The sequence below is a fragment of the Salvelinus alpinus genome, chromosome 3 (assembly GCF_045679555.1).
Source record: "Salvelinus alpinus chromosome 3, SLU_Salpinus.1, whole genome shotgun sequence".
Lineage (NCBI taxonomy): Eukaryota > Metazoa > Chordata > Actinopteri > Salmoniformes > Salmonidae > Salvelinus > Salvelinus alpinus.
In genome coordinates this window covers 25,246,016-25,261,720 of record NC_092088.1, presented here as the reverse complement: position 1 = coordinate 25,261,720, position 15,705 = coordinate 25,246,016, and the positions used below count along the sequence as shown (strand labels likewise).

At 43.5% G+C, this 15,705-nt stretch overlaps 1 protein-coding gene across 1 annotated transcript in view; it reads left to right on the top strand.

The window, feature by feature from the left end:
* The first annotated feature begins 1,763 nt into the window (after positions 1 to 1,763).
* Positions 1,764 to 15,705, top strand: part of LOC139570400 (alpha-1,6-mannosylglycoprotein 6-beta-N-acetylglucosaminyltransferase B-like) — a 40,902-nt gene continuing 26,960 nt past the window's right edge. The window contains exons 1-5 of the mRNA XM_071392242.1: positions 1,764 to 1,952; positions 2,407 to 2,458; positions 3,394 to 3,515; positions 8,791 to 8,920; positions 9,092 to 9,222. Coding sequence (XP_071248343.1) covers positions 2,433 to 2,458; positions 3,394 to 3,515; positions 8,791 to 8,920; positions 9,092 to 9,222 — 409 coding nt within the window. The 5' untranslated portion in view covers positions 1,764 to 1,952; positions 2,407 to 2,432. The remainder of the gene's footprint in view (positions 1,953 to 2,406; positions 2,459 to 3,393; positions 3,516 to 8,790; positions 8,921 to 9,091; positions 9,223 to 15,705) is intronic.

Sequence of the window (15,705 nt, the reverse complement as noted above, 5' to 3'; positions counted from 1 at the left end):
GTATTCTATCATTATGTTGTTCATTTCTTCATTTGGTGTTCTTGCAACAACAAGCTGACCCGTAGGCCTATGTGTGTGATGAAACCTGAAAAAACAAATTGCCAAATGTCCACGCCATGTCCACTCCATGTGTTTTTCTGAGAAGACCTTAGACATACAGTATTTTGTGGATGATAACCCACTCATATGACTCACAATGATGACATAGAATAAATACACTGTCCACAACAGTACTCCCTCTCTACTCTTTGCATAATTCTGTTGTGTTTACCTGTCTTTTCAGGTCTACCCTGTCCTGTCTGTCTCAAAGCCAGCTTTTCAATGACCATGGAGTTGGTTAATGGAGCCTTTGTTACATGTCAGCTGCTGGCATCAGTCCAACAGACATGACTGTAGGAGTGGACAGCATTCATATCATGTGAGGTACACTAATCCATAGGACGCTGACTATCGCGCTAGGGCTACAGTACATTTAGTGCTGTATACAAGCACAACAAACACCGACCCTCAGCCTATAGCACGCTTTAACCTCAGGGCTATTTGATTGGACAGAGAATACCACTGTTTGGTGAGAGATTGAGGTGGGGAGAGAAAGAGAGAGACAGACAGATGGATCTAAAGCCAGTAAGCCTTGAGGTCCAAGCTTATGGGGGGTTTATGCTCATCAAATCCTTCCGCTCCGACACACTGTGACATCACACCTATGGAAGGCAGGCGCGCACACACACATGCAGGCACGTACACACGCACACAAACATGGACACGTGCACACACACACCCTTGCAGTGTTCGAAGAAAAGTGTGACGTCAAGTGCTGATGTCAAGGTCGGACGTACTTAAGTGAGATGTTTGTTTGCCAAGTTGAACTTAAAGACGTTCAATGTTAATTGCATTACCAGTTTGTGTGCAATTGTCACAATGACCATATTATACCTACTATAAAGACCCTTTGACATTAAAGTGACATTGACATTTCACATTGATAAAGTTGTCCTCCGATCAGGGGAGGGTAGAAATGGGACATTAGTTTCATTTCCTTATTTCATTACACTAAAAACTTTAAACATGTGGATACAAACTGAAAGGGATATAATCTTTAGTCTTCTCATTCCAATGGTAGTTGAGTTTCCCCTACAAAAATAACCTAAAGAAGGATCATTACCAACCTACAACAGGAAATAGGCCTATCAAAACTGGGACTAGGCTGCCCTCTTCAGGCTGCATGAAGAACTGCACGTGCTATATCTGTCCAACTACTAATTGTCTCATGCAGTCTAAACTCCTCTCCTCTGGTATTTCTAAGGCCAGATGTCCTTCAAAAGTCTTATGTGTGCGACATGAAGTGGTGTGTGTGTGGTGTATGTGTGTGTGAGTAAACTGGAATAATAGAGAGAAGTATTATTGATATGCAAGCCTATCATAAGGCACAACGTTGTGTTTTTCTTATTTGCTTGCTTTTGGCAATGAAATTAGTTAATTTATGTGTTAATTTATGTGTTAAATTTCATAATATGCCCTCTAAGACATTCAAATAGGCTGGAGTAGCAAGTAGATTCCCCAGTTCAATTGTGTTTCCATTCACAAATAGGGCTTTTTATTCTGGGCGGTAGGGCTGAAAGAGGCCGTGTCACCCAATAGCGTGAGCTCTATTGTATCTGTGAAAGGCCCCAGCAGCACCATGGGTATTGTGTTCTCAAGAGGGGAATCAGGTTTCCTTGACAACCGCAGGATGCGTACCCAGAGGCCTAGGGTCAGAGAAAAGGAGGCCAGAGAAGGAGGGAAAGAGACAGAAAACAAATGAGACTTTCCAGCCCCGCGTTTTCTCCTGCTTTTTTTATCAGGTCTTTTTTGAAAGAGGGAGCGATGGAGGAGGTTGCCGCCCGGTCGTGACGGAGCCTTAGAGTGTTTGTGTGGTCTGTGTGTGTGTTTGTGTGTGTGTCTGCGCTGAATCGGTGAGTACGCCTAGCTGTTCCAATGTCTTTATAACTCTGGCTTATAGACCACACAGAGTAACAAAACAAAGGGACTGAAGTATTGGCACAGTTTGTGACATTTATCAGTGTATCATTAACTTTCAATAGGAAACACAAAGGCACACGTTGAGCCACTTTTACGCCTCGTCAAAACTATGACTGAATATGGAAGGGGATTAATATATTCCCATCAGTGTAAATGGAAACTATGATCCAACTGTCCGTGATGTGGTGTTTTGGACTGAATGGTGATCTTCTACACAAAGGAAACCATTTTGACCCTATCTGCCTTATCTTCACTTTTGAGAACAGTGAAAAAAATAAATAAAAGATTACTAGAGGCAGCATCTCTGCGTTTCTTTTTCCAAGTTATTGCACTATTGACTGATAATAATTCTTATTTCTTCTAATGTATGATTTTCTGTTTTGACAGTCAGGCCCACATCTTGACTCTGGATCATGCGTTTTACACTGCGACCCCGGAGGTAAGGGCTCATCCCAAAAGCCTAACAATTGATTAAGACTAGATCTACTGTGTAGGAATACGGTTGACTCCTTATAAATAGTTCACACATCTGAACAAGTGTTCAGATCTCTGGATATCGGCATGTGTATATTGCATGTTTGTCATGCCAGTTACATCGCACTTATCAGGAGTTGACTGAACGTACGGTAAATGGACTATAATGTAGACTTGACTGACTGTTGGACCCACAAACAATGGATTTACTAAGTGTTGAACTACATGGTATCATCCTGTAACTCTTATTTTGGAGTTTTTTCTTTGTCGCTGGTAGCCCTATAGTGGATGTTGTTTTTGCAAATACCTGGGCCAGTCGCTGAGATCTCTTTGACAGATTTCTCTATATGGAGAGCTTTACTAATACAATTGAATTCAATTGAATTGAATCGGCTTGAGTGCTGAGTTTGGCCGTGTGTTTGGCTTGGCCCGAGTGCGTTTCACTTCTGGAACACACTCTTCGTAGCCGATTTGCTCCAACGAAAAGCCCAGTCCTCTTCTGCCCCAGTAAAAACCCAAACCCCAAAGGAGTCGCTTGCTCAAGTCGCTCTCACGCCATGACAGCACGTCACTCTCCAGCTGTTTGTTATGACAAAGAGAACCGCTCTTACTTGAAGTCTGTCCATGGAACAAGTTAATTCCCTCTTCTTCTCAATGTGCTCAGTGCAGGACAAACTGAGACTACACGGAGATCACCACAACGAATTACATGACTTTAGGGCAAACTTGGTACCCCTCCTACGTGGCACTACATGATATACAATATGATACCATGAGTCGAAGCTAAATATAAGTTCATTGCAATTACATTACTAGTAGAGGTAGTTAGTTTAGTGTAGTGATGATTTCTGCTAAACCCAACGCTAACCCATGTCCGTCTGTCCTCCTGTCTGTCTCCAGTGGCTGCTTGGTGCTGTGTCTTTCTGTCTCTCTGCTCACCCTGCTGCTGCAGAGCCTCTGGGTGCCTCCAGAGATGACCAGAGAGGAGCCGGCAGGTGCAGGGAGGTCTCCCGAGGAACAGGGTAAGTGTCCCAAGCACAGAAATATAATCTACAGTCATTATACTGTATTTCTATGGTCCTACTCTTTCCAGGAATAGATTAGATAGTGAAATGCTTTACATGACTGAGAACTATGCTGACACCTGTGTTAAGATATTTTCTAGTGTGGACTCTCTCTCTCTCTCTCTCTCTCTCTCTCTCTCTCTCTCTCTCTCTCTCTCTCTCTCTCTCTCTCTCTCTCTCTCTCTCTCTCTCTCTCTCTCTCTCTCTCTCTCTCTCTCTCTCTCTCTCTCTCTCTCTCTCTCTCTCTCTCTCTCTCTCTCTCTCTCTCTCTCTCTCTCTCTCTCTCTCTCTCTCTCTCTCTCTCTCTCTCTCTCTCTCTCTCTCTCTCTCTCTCTCTCTCTTTGCCACTCCTTCCTGTAGTCCTATGGTTGGTGAGGAGTGATGCAGTAACTGTCAGCTGAGTAAACAGGCAGGGGGTGGATAGGGGGTGACATCACCATCATAGGGTTCCTTCCTGTATGTGTCATCGGGTAGATAGCCAATCCCAAAGGGGTTTCTGTTTAACCCCTATCCTCAGACCCCCGGACCCCACATCTACAACCTCCCTGTGGGTCTATAACCAGTGTATACGCACACACACCGGTAACCCCACACCACCGACACCCTAGCCCAAAATATTACAGTACTATTTTATTGTCCGATTACCGCGTTTGCTCAATACTAGCTATTCAGCGCCAGGCCAGCCCAACATTTTATAGACCACTCTACGTTTGTGCAAATGCTAATGTCTCAATCAGGAAGTCCTTGATCGGCCCTCCCAAATAGCCCCTTAAAGCCCAACTGACAGGCCTCTTAAACACACATTTACTTTTTACTACGCCCCTGGTTGACTTGTTTTTCTGGCCGTCTGCTGCAGTCTGGCTGGTTAGGTTGCTGTACGCTTATTATGTATACCATGGGGTTCGTCAAACAAGGAAAAGGACTACTGCTTTAGGTCAGCCAGAGGCATTGAGTGGAAGTGGAACAAACGACATTATGTGATGTTTGTTTTACAGTATGTTTGGCTAGCGACCGTTATAGTGGGCGGTCTATGTCTACACTCTTAGAAACAAGGTGCTATCTAGAACCTAAAAGGGTTCCTCGGCTGTCCCCATAGGAGAACCCTTTGAAGAACCAAATCAAATCAAATTTTATTGGTCACGTACACATGGTTAGCAGATGCTAATGCGAGTGTAACGAAATGCTTGTGCTTCTAGTTCCGACCGTGCAGTAATATCTAACAAGTAATCTAACAATTTCACAACAACTACCTTATACACACAAGTGTAAAGGAATGAATAAGAATATGTACATATAAATATATGGATGAGTGATTGCCGAACGGCATAGGCAAGATGCAGTAGATGGTATAGAGTACAGTATATACATATGAGATAAGTAATGTAGGGTATGTAAACATTATATAAAGTGGCATTGTTTAAAGTTTACATTTATTACATCCAATTTTTTATTATTAAAGTAGCTAGAGATTTGAGTCAGTATGTTGGCAGCAGCTACTCAATGTTAGTGATGGCTGTTTAACAGTCTGATGGCCTTGAGATAGAAGCTGTTCTTCAGTCTCTCGGTCCCAGCTTTGATGCACCTGTACTGACCTCGCCTTCTGGATGATAATGGGGTGAACAGGCAGTGGCTTGGGTGGTTGTTGTCCTTGATGATCTTTATGGCCTTCCTGTGACATCGGGTGGTGTAGGTGTCCTGGAGGGCAGATAGTGTGCCCCTGGTGATGCGTTGTGCAGACCGCACCACCCTCTGGAGAGCCTTACGGTTGTGGGCGGAGCAGTTGCCGTACCAGGCGGTGATACAGCCTGACCGGATACTCTCGATTGTGCATCTGTAAAAGTTTGTGAGTGTTTTTGGTGACAAGACAAATTTCTTCAGCCTCCTGTTGTTGCGCCTTGTTCACCACGCTGTCTGTGTGGGTGGACCATTTCAGTTTGTCCGTGATATGTACGCCGAAGAATTTAAACTTTCCACCTTCTCCACTACTGTCCCATCAATGTGGATAGGGGGGTGCTCCCTCTGCTGTTTCCTGAAGTCTACGATCATCTCCTTTGTTTTGTTGACGTTGAGTGTGAGTTTTTTTTCCTGACACCACACTCCGAGGGCCCTCACCTCATCCCTGTGGGCCGTCTTGTCGTTGTTGGTAATCAAGCCTACCACTGTAGTGTCGTCTGCAAACTTGATGATTGAGTTGGAGGCGTGCATGGCCACGCAGTCGTGGGTGAACAGGGAGTACAGGAGAGGGCTGAGAATGCACCCTTGTGGGGCCCCAGTGTTGAGGATCAGCGGGGTGGAGATGTTGTTTCCTACCCTCACCACCTGGGGGCGGCCCGTCAGAAAGTCCAGGACCCAGGCGACATGGGGCCTTGCATTATCATGCTGAAACATGAGGTGATGGCGGTGGATGAATGGCAGGACAATGGGCCTCAGGATCTCATCACGATATCTCTGTGCATTCAAATTGCCATCGATAAAATGCAATTGTGTTGGTTGTCCGTAGCTTATGCCTGCCCATACCATAACCCCACCGCCACCATGGGGCACTTTGTCCACAACGTTGACATGAGCAAACCGCTCGCCAACATAATGCCATACACGCTGTCTGCCATCTGTCCGGTACAGTTGAAACCGGGATTCATCTGTGAAGAGCACACTTCTCCAGCGTGCCAGTGGCCATTGAAGATGAGCATTTGCCGACGGAAGTCGGTTAAGATGCCGAACTGCATGCTGGTCAAGACCCTGGTGAGGACAACAAGCATGCATATGAGCTTCCCTGAGACGGTTTCTGACAGTTCGTGCAGAAATTCTTTGGTTGTGTAAACCCACAGTTTCATCAGCTGTCTGGGTGGCTGGTCTTAGACGATCCCGCAGGTGAAGAAGCCGGATGTGGAGTTCCTGGGCTGGTGTGGTTACATGTGGTCTGCGGTTGTGAGGCCGGTAGGACGCACTGCCAAATTCCCTAAAACGACGTTGGAGGCAGCTTATGGTAGAGAAATGAACATTCAAATCTCTGGCAACAGCTCTGGTGGACATTCCTGGAGTCAGCATGCCAATTGCACGCTCCCCCAGAACTTGAGACATCTGTGGCATTGTGTTGTGTGACAAAACTGCACATTTTAGAGTGGCCTTTTATTGTCCTCATCACAAGGTGCACCTGTGTAATGATCATGGTGTTTAATCAGCTTCTTGATATGCCACACCTGTCAGGTGGATGGATTATCTTAGCAAATGAGAAATGCTTACTAACAGGGATGTCAACAAACTTAAGCACAACATTTGAGAGAAATAAGCTATTTTGTGCGTATGGAACATTTCTGGGATCTTTTATTTCAGCTCATGAAACATGGGACCAACACTTTACATGTTGCGTTTATACCTGGAACAAAAAAGGGTTCTACCTGGAACCAAAAATGGTTATCCTATGGGAATAGCTTAAAGAACACTTTTGGAACATGTAGGCGTGTAGCCTGAAAACCCAAAAAATGCTTGTAAAAGGACGTAGTTATGGTAGATTCAGTATAGTATAATATATCATGGGTGTTCTTTCTAAATCGCCTCTTTTTATTGTGCCATAGTAAGTACTTTCTCTCACTGTAAACTCTTTTTACCTTCTGTTGGGAGCATAGGTCATCCACATTTTGAGGGGGATCCAGCAGAGAATTCAAATGGCCTAGTTTCATACAAGGCATCAATATTGAGACCACTCATGTTGCAATGTGTTTTGGCATACGCTAGAGCATAGTGTACAAAGAGCACTACACATGATGATGGGCAGTGTCTTACAGTAAAAGTTGCATCTCTGACTGATATGAAATGGCAGTGTTAGGGCGAGAATATTGAAATGAACCTGACCTCAATATGACTTTAGTTCTGAGGGTGATGTCATCAAGTTGAGTCAAGGGCCAGCGTTACCCGTTATGGCGTCTGTGTAAACATTCACTTATGTTTAGGAGTGTGTCTGTGTGTGGGTGTGTGTGCCCATGTGTGTGTCTATTTGTGTGTGTGTGTGTATGCTCGTGTGTCGTTCCTGCGTGTGTGTGTGTGTGTGGGGGGGGGGGTTCTGAAACCACAAAGCCACGTGAGAATAGCGTAATTATGTGAAGAGCTCCAGTTACCACTCCAACAATATTTTCATGCCAGGAATTATGACTCTTTGCCATCTGTCCTAAAATAGGCATGTTGAACATTTCAGTCTCACTGTAAAAAATAAATTAAAATCCTTGCACTAGGTGCATGTAATATGGAAAATGAACGGCCATAATCACTCAATTCAACTAAAATAGATGGCGTTACGTAATCTGTTGATGATAATGATGTAATCTGATATTTTATTTTAGGACAGGGCCTGATTGGCTATGACATTTACAATATGATGTGTGTACAGGTGGTCCATACAGGGGTTTCCATTTGGAATGTTTGATTAATGCCATTATTTGTCCATGTCTCAGAATTCAGTGTATTTCTCACTGTGCCATTATAACATGGACTGTGAAAAAGGATCTGAATATTATATTCAATGGGTATGCACTATTTTACTGTGCAATACAGTATGTTACCAGATCAGGGCCAGGATTTCCCCTGACCATGTGACCTGACCAAAGAAAGAGAGACTCAGGTCACATGGTAACGGAATAGATCCTGGTTATATACATATATTCAGTGTACAAAACATTAGGAACACCTTCCTAATATTGAATTGCACACCCTTTTCCCCTCAGAACCTACTCAATTCATTGGGGCATGGACTTTATAAGGTGTCGAAAGCGTTCCACAGTGATGCTGGCCCATGTTGATTCCAGTGCTTCCCACAAATGTGTCTAGTTGGCTGGGTGTCCTTAGGATGGTGGACCATTCTTGAGACACACGGGAAACTGTTGAGTATGAAAATCCTAGCAGTGTTGCAGTTGTTGACACATTCAAACCGGTGCGCCTGGCACCTACTACCATACCTCCTTCAAAGGCACTTAAATATGTTGTCTTGTCCATTCACCCTCTGAATGGCACACATACAAAATCCATGTCTCAATTGTCTCAAGGCTTAAAAATCATTTAACCTGTCTCCTCCCCTTCATCTACGCTGATTGAAGTGGATTTAACAACTGACATCAATAAGGGATCATAGCTTTCACCTGGATTCACCTGGTCAGTCAATGTCATGGAAAGAGCAGGTGTTCCTAATGCTTTGTACACTCAGTGTATAATACAACTTTCTGTGCTGTCAATCATCCCCCAGGTCACCATGGTAACAGCGTGCGAAGACTGGCTCTACGCTTAGAGGCTCTGAGCTCTCAGGTGCAGCAGCTAGCGAAGGAGAGAGACGCTCCCCAGCCTGCTAAAGAGGAACTTACCAACCTTCTGCAAAGGTACATCTACACTCCTAACACACATCCACACTCAGACAAAAGTAGTTAAAATAATGTTATTGGATATTCAATACATAAATTCAACATTATATCAGACACACAGCACTGAAACTACATGTTTCTGGTGAGTCTCATGTGGGTGTGTGTGTGCGTGTTTGTGTGGTCACCCAGTCTCCGGCAGGACCAGGAGGGCTTGGTGCGGTCCGTGGAGAGCGAGCTACAGAGAATGGCCCAGAAGCTGGAAAGCCTCGGTCATCAGCCCCACACACCACGACCACAAGACGACCATAGACCGCAGACAGGTAGGACCACAACCAGCCCTGGTCATAGCCTTTCTCTAACTAATAATAATACAATATGGTTGTTTGGTAGGCATACATTTATTATCAAAAGCAACTTACAGTACAGAGGGGCCATGCAGGAATCAAACCCCAAACTTGGAACCACATTGGAACTACATCATATAGCATCAGCTAGAGAAGCTTACCATAACAGAGACCTATAGTTACAGTTGGATCCTGTGTTGCTCAGTTGGTAGATCATGGCGCTTGCAACACCAAGCGTCGTGGGTTTGATTCCGCTGGGGCCACCCGCATGTAAAATGTCTGCATGCCATGACTGTAAGTTGCTTTGGATAAAACCGTCTGCTAAATGGCATATATTATTATACACTGAGTATACCAAACATTACAGTGGCATGTGAAAGTATTCACCCCCCTAGGCATTTTTCCTATTTTGTTGCCTTACAACCTGGAATTAAAATAGATTTTTTGGGGGGGTTTGTATCATTTGATTTACACAACATGCCTACTACTTTGAAGATGCAAATTATGTATATTTGTGAAACAAACAAGAAATAAGACAAAAAAACAGAGTGTGCATAACTATTCACCCCCCCAAAGTCATTACTTTGTAGAGCCACCTTTTGCAGCATTTACAGTCTCTATAAGCTTGGCACATCTAGCCACTGGGATTTTTACCCATTCTTCAAGGCAAAACTGCTCCAGCTCCTTCAAGTTGGATGGATTCCGCTGGTGTACATCAATCTTTAAGTCATACCACAGATTCTCAATTGGATTGAGGTGTGGGTTTTGACTAGGCCATTCCAAGACATTTAAATGTTTCCCCTTAAACCACTCGAGTGTTGCTTTAGCAGTATGCTTAGGGTCATTGTCCTGCTGGAAGGTGAACCTCCGTCCCAGTCTCAAATCTCTGGAAGACTGAAACAGGTTTCCTTCAAGAATTTCCCTGTATTCTATCACAGTGCCATCTGTTTTGTTACCAAAGCCCCTTATACCACCCACCACTGCGACCTGTATGCTCTAGTTGGCTGGCCCTTGCTACATATTCGTCGCCAGACCCACTGGCTCCAGGTCATCTATAAGTCTGTGCTAGGTAAAGCTCTGCCTTATCTCAGCTCACTGGTCACGATAACAACACCCACCCGTAGCACGCGCTCCAGCAGGTATATCTCACTGGTCATCCCCAAAGCAAACACCTCTTTTGGCCGCCTTTCCTTCCGGTTCTCTGCAGCCAGTGACTGGAACGAAATGCAAAAATCGCTGAAGCTGGAGACTTATATTTCCCTCACTAACTTTAAACGTCAGCTATCTGAGCAGCTAACCAATCGCTGTACATAGTCCATCTGTAAATAGCCCACCCAATCTGCCTACCTCATCCCCATATGTTTTTATTTACTTTTCTGCTCTTTTGCACACCAGTATCTCTATTTGCACATCATCATCTGCTCATTTATCACTCCAGTGTTAATCTGCTAAATTGTAATTACTTCGCTACTATGGCCTATTTATTGCCTACCTCCTCACGCCATTTGCACACACTGTATATAGACTTTTTTCTTCTTCTATTGTGTTATTGACTGTACGCTTGTTTATTCCATGTGTAACTCTGTGTTGTTGTTCGTGTCGCACTGCTTTGCTTTATCTTGGCCAGGTCGCAGTTGTAAATGAGAACTTGTTCTCAACTAGCCTACCTGGTTAAATAAAGGTGAAATAAAAAATGTATAAAACTTTAGCGCCATCCATCATTCCTTCAATTCTGACCAGTTTCCTAGTCCCTGCCCATGAAAAACATCGGATGGTGTTCTCGTGATGGTGAGAGGTGTTGGGTTTGCGCCAGACATAGCGTTTTCCTTGATGGCCAAAAATGTAATGGAAAGGTGTTCCTAATGTTTTGTACACTCAGTGTATATTATCATAGAACGTCATACCAGTAACATAGCATATAATATATCATATCATAGCACATTAGTGAAGATGCAATGACTACATGCTTTTGTTGGACTTGGCACCTGATTAAGCCAATGCAGCCAGTCTCCCCATAACACCACAATAAAACTATTGGTTGACTATAGTGCATTTGAGATTGGCTGGAGGGACTCTGATATTGTTACTCGAGGCCGCAGTTCAGGGCTGTGCAATAGTTCAAGTTCAAAGATTAACAACATAGTGAAGTTAATAGCCTGGGATTCTAGAAGGGATGGTCGTTGGCCAGTAGGGGTCAAAGGTGAGAGACTACAGGTGAATATGAGGGAGGGAGTCCTTAAGGCCGATGAATAAGGGGTTTAACAAGTCCCAGAGAGCTAGCTATGCTGGCGGAGTGTGTGTGTGATTGTGTGCGTATGGTGGTGTGTGTGTGGAGCAGCCGTCTCCCCTAAACCCCCCCCCCCCCCGGAGAAGTGTCAGGTGAGAGTCGGGTTACTGGCCGACCCAGCCACGTGAGGACGGATGGAGGGAGCTGGGGAGGGAGGCAGAAAGGGATAGAGCGAGAGGGAGGGAGAGCGAGAGCGAATGAAAGAGAGGGAGAGGGAGAGCGAAGAGAGAAAGTGAATGCTCACAAACCCTGAATAAGGTGATTCATACAACGCAGGCCACACAACCCCCCCCCCCCCCCCCCCCCCACACACACACACTTCTCACCACGAGCAGCCCACCCTCCTTCCCGACCCGCCTCTCTTCCCCTCACATTACCTCAGACCCCATAAAGAGCGATCAAATTACCCAGGAGTCCTTTCAATGGCCTGTTGACTCGTACGCGTGTTTTTTCAGATGCAGATTTTTTTTCATCTTCTCATCAGCTTTTTCGTGCTTCGCACCTTGGCTGTGACTGGGATTTTATTTTATTTTCTGCCCATTTTACAAGGTTGTTTTACACAGCTAAGGCCTGTGTGTTTTGGCACGGTCTGCATTGTAAAGGAGAATGTTTGGGGTGGGGTAGGCAGGTGGGTTAGGTGTGTGTGTGTGTGTGTGTGTGTGTGTGTGTGTGTGTGTGTGTGTGTGTGTGTGTGTGTGTGTGTGTGTGTGTGTGTGTGTGTGTGTGTGTGTGTGTGTGTGTGTGTGTGTGTGTGTGTGTGTGTGTGTGTGTGTGTGTGTGTGTGTGATTGACACTAGGGGGAAGAAGGTGGAGTGCTTACGGGAAGGGGCCTCTTTGGGAACACAGTGGGTTTCTTCTCATGCTATAGAATGCTACACTGTAAAAAAGCCAATTTAACCAATTGCTCAATCAGCGTTATTCTGAGTTGGGTAGACTTTGAAAGGACACCAAATTCAGCTAATGCGTGCTCAAAAAAAGTTTCACTCAACAAACTTTGCTCGTAGTGAGTATAAAAACTTGTTGAGTCGAATTACTAACTCATGTTTGCCTTTGGAAGGCAACACTGTATGTTGGTTCAGCTATATGCCCAAATGTTGAGGAAATTCATAATCCTTTTGCAGCTGTTGCCTTACAATTGTACGTTGAATCAACAAACTGCTGCATCAAAGCTGGGACCGAGAGACTGAAAAACAGCTTCTATCTCAAGGCCATCAGACTGTTAAATAGCCATCACCCGGTTACTCAACCCTGCACGTTAGAGTCACTTTAATAATGTTTACATACTGCTTTACTCATTTCATATGTATATACTGTATTCTATTCTACTGTATTTTAGTCAATGCCACTACATTGCTCGTCCTAATATTTATATATTTCTTAATTCCATTATTTTACTTTTAGATTTGTGTGTGTTGTTGTGAATTGTTAAATACTACTGCACTTTTGGAGCTAGGTACACAAGCATTTCGCTACACCCCCAATAACATCTGCTAAATTAATCAATTTTAGAAAAAGGCTGTGACATACCAAAATGTGGAAAAAGTCAAGGGGTCTGAATACTTTCCGAATGCACTTATATATGGTCATTTTTACATATACAGGGTAAAGTTGCTAATTTCATAAGGAGGACAGCAATCACCTTTGCTACCCGCACTGCATGGTCGTAGCGGGAGAAGAAGAGAAGCTCACTCTAAGTTGGTCAAAACATCCTAAAGGTCTGAACCATTTGATTATGAGATGGGGTGAAATCCAAAGTTGTACTATATATTCATTGGCTATGTCATAGATCATTTTTAAAGATAAATATTGATACATTACTAGCCCTAACACTTTTTTAATCAAATCGAATCGCACCGACTCGTTTGAAACTAAAACGTATCGTTCCTGCATCGGGCCCGTGTATCTAAATACATATCGAATTGTTCTTGAACGGGGTGGGCGTGGTTTTGAGCAAACATACATTTGTAATTTTACTCAACAAACTTGTTAAAATTTAGCTCACTTCAAATAAAATGTTATTGGTCACACACTCATATTTAGCAGATGCTATTGGGGGTGTAGCGAAATGCTTGTGTTTCTAGCTCCAACAGTGCAGTAATATCTATCAATTCACAACAATACACACATCTAAAAGTAAAAGAACGGAATTAAGAAATATAGAGATATTAGGACGAGCAATGTCTTAGTGGCATTGCATACAGTAGAATATAATATAGTATATACATATGAAATGAGTAAAGCAGTCTGTAAACATTATTAAAGTTACTAGTGTTCCATTATTAAAGTTAATTTACACACATCAATCTACACACATAATAATGCAGTCAAAACACATTTTTTGACATTTTTGCAAATGTATTAAAAATAAAAAACATATACTTTGTCGAAGCACCTTTACCAATGCACTTGTATCTTAAACATTTGAACCGGGGGCCGATGCATATCTGTGAATCGTTACATCCCTACCACACAAACATAATAACAAACATTTTTCAAAATAAATCCAATCTGTTAGTAGTTAAACTTTTTCCCTTACTGAGATGGCTGATCCAATTTATAAGCTTTAGGTAGACTCAATAATCAATCTTCCCTACCCTGGCAGTCATTCTCAATGCAGGTTGCAGGCAATTAAAAGATATCCTCACTCTGGCTGGATTCCAATAGGAATTACACATCACTTTGCAAGCCAGCATTATGTGACTTACAGGCTTGATGTGGCCTGTAAATCAGGAGTTTCAGACCAGTGCATTAGATTGTAACTAGGCCCCTCAAAGAAAGGCCTTATGATATACAGTTGAAGTCGGAAGTTTACATACACCTTAGCCAAATACATTTCAACTCAGTTTTTCACAATTCCTGACATTTAATCCTAGTAAATATTCCCTGTTTTAGGTCAGTTAGGATCACCACTTTATTTTAAGAAGGTGAAATGTCAGAATAATAGAGAGAATGATTTATTTCAGCTTGTATTTCTTTCATCACATTCTCAGTGGGTCAGAAGTTTACATACACTCAATTAGTATTTGGTAGCATTGCCTTTAAATTGTTTAACTTGGGTCAAACGTGTCAGGTAGCCTTCCACAAGCTTCCCACAATAAGTTGGGTGAATTTTGGCCCAATCCTCTTGACAGAGCTGGTGTAACTGGGTCAGGTTTGTAGGCCTCCTTGCTTGCACACGCTTTTTCAGTTCTGCCCACAAATTTTCAATGGGATTGAGGTCAGGGCTTTGTGGCCACTCCAATACCTTGACTTTGTTGTCCTTAAGCCATTTTGCCACAACTTTGGAAGTATGCTTGGGGTCATTGTCCATTTGGAAGACCCATTTGCGACCAAGCTTCAACTTCCTGACTGATGTCTTGAGATGTTGCTTCAATATATCCACACAATTTTCCTACCTCATGATGCCGTCTATCTTGTGAAGTGCACCAGACCCTCCTGCAGCAAAGCACCCCCACAACATGATGCTGCCACCCCCGTGCTTCACGGTTGGGATGGTGTTCTTCGGCTTGCAAGCCTCCCCCTTTTTCCTCCAAACATAACGATGGTCATTATGGCCAAACAGTTCTATTTTTGTTTCATCAGACCAGAGGACATTTCTCCAAAATGTACAATCTTTGTCCCCATGTGCAGTTGCAAACCGTAGTCTGGCTTTTTTATGGCGTTTTTTAAACAGTGGCTTCTTCCTTGCTGAGTGGCCTTTCAGCTTATGTCGATATAGGACTTGTTTTACTGTGGGTATAGATACTTTTGTACCTGTTTCCTCCAGCATCTTCACAGGGTCCTTTGCTGTTGTTCTGGGATTGATTTGCACTTTTCGCACCAAAATACATTCATCTCTAGGATACAGAACGCGTCTCCTTCCTGAGCGGTATGACGGCTGCGTGGTCCCATGGTGTTTATACTTGCGTACTATTGTTTGTACAGATGAACGTGGTACCTTCAGGCATTTGGAAATTGCTCCCAAGGACAAACCAGACTTGTGGAGGTCTAGAATTTTCTTTCTGAGGTCTTGGCTGATTTCTTTTGATTTTCCCATGATGTCAAGCAAAGAGGCACTGAGTTTGAAGGTAGGCCTTGAAATACATCCACAGGTACACCTCAAATGATGTCAATTAGCCTATCAGAAGCTTCTAAAGCCATTACATAATTTTCTGGAATTTCCCAAGCTGTTT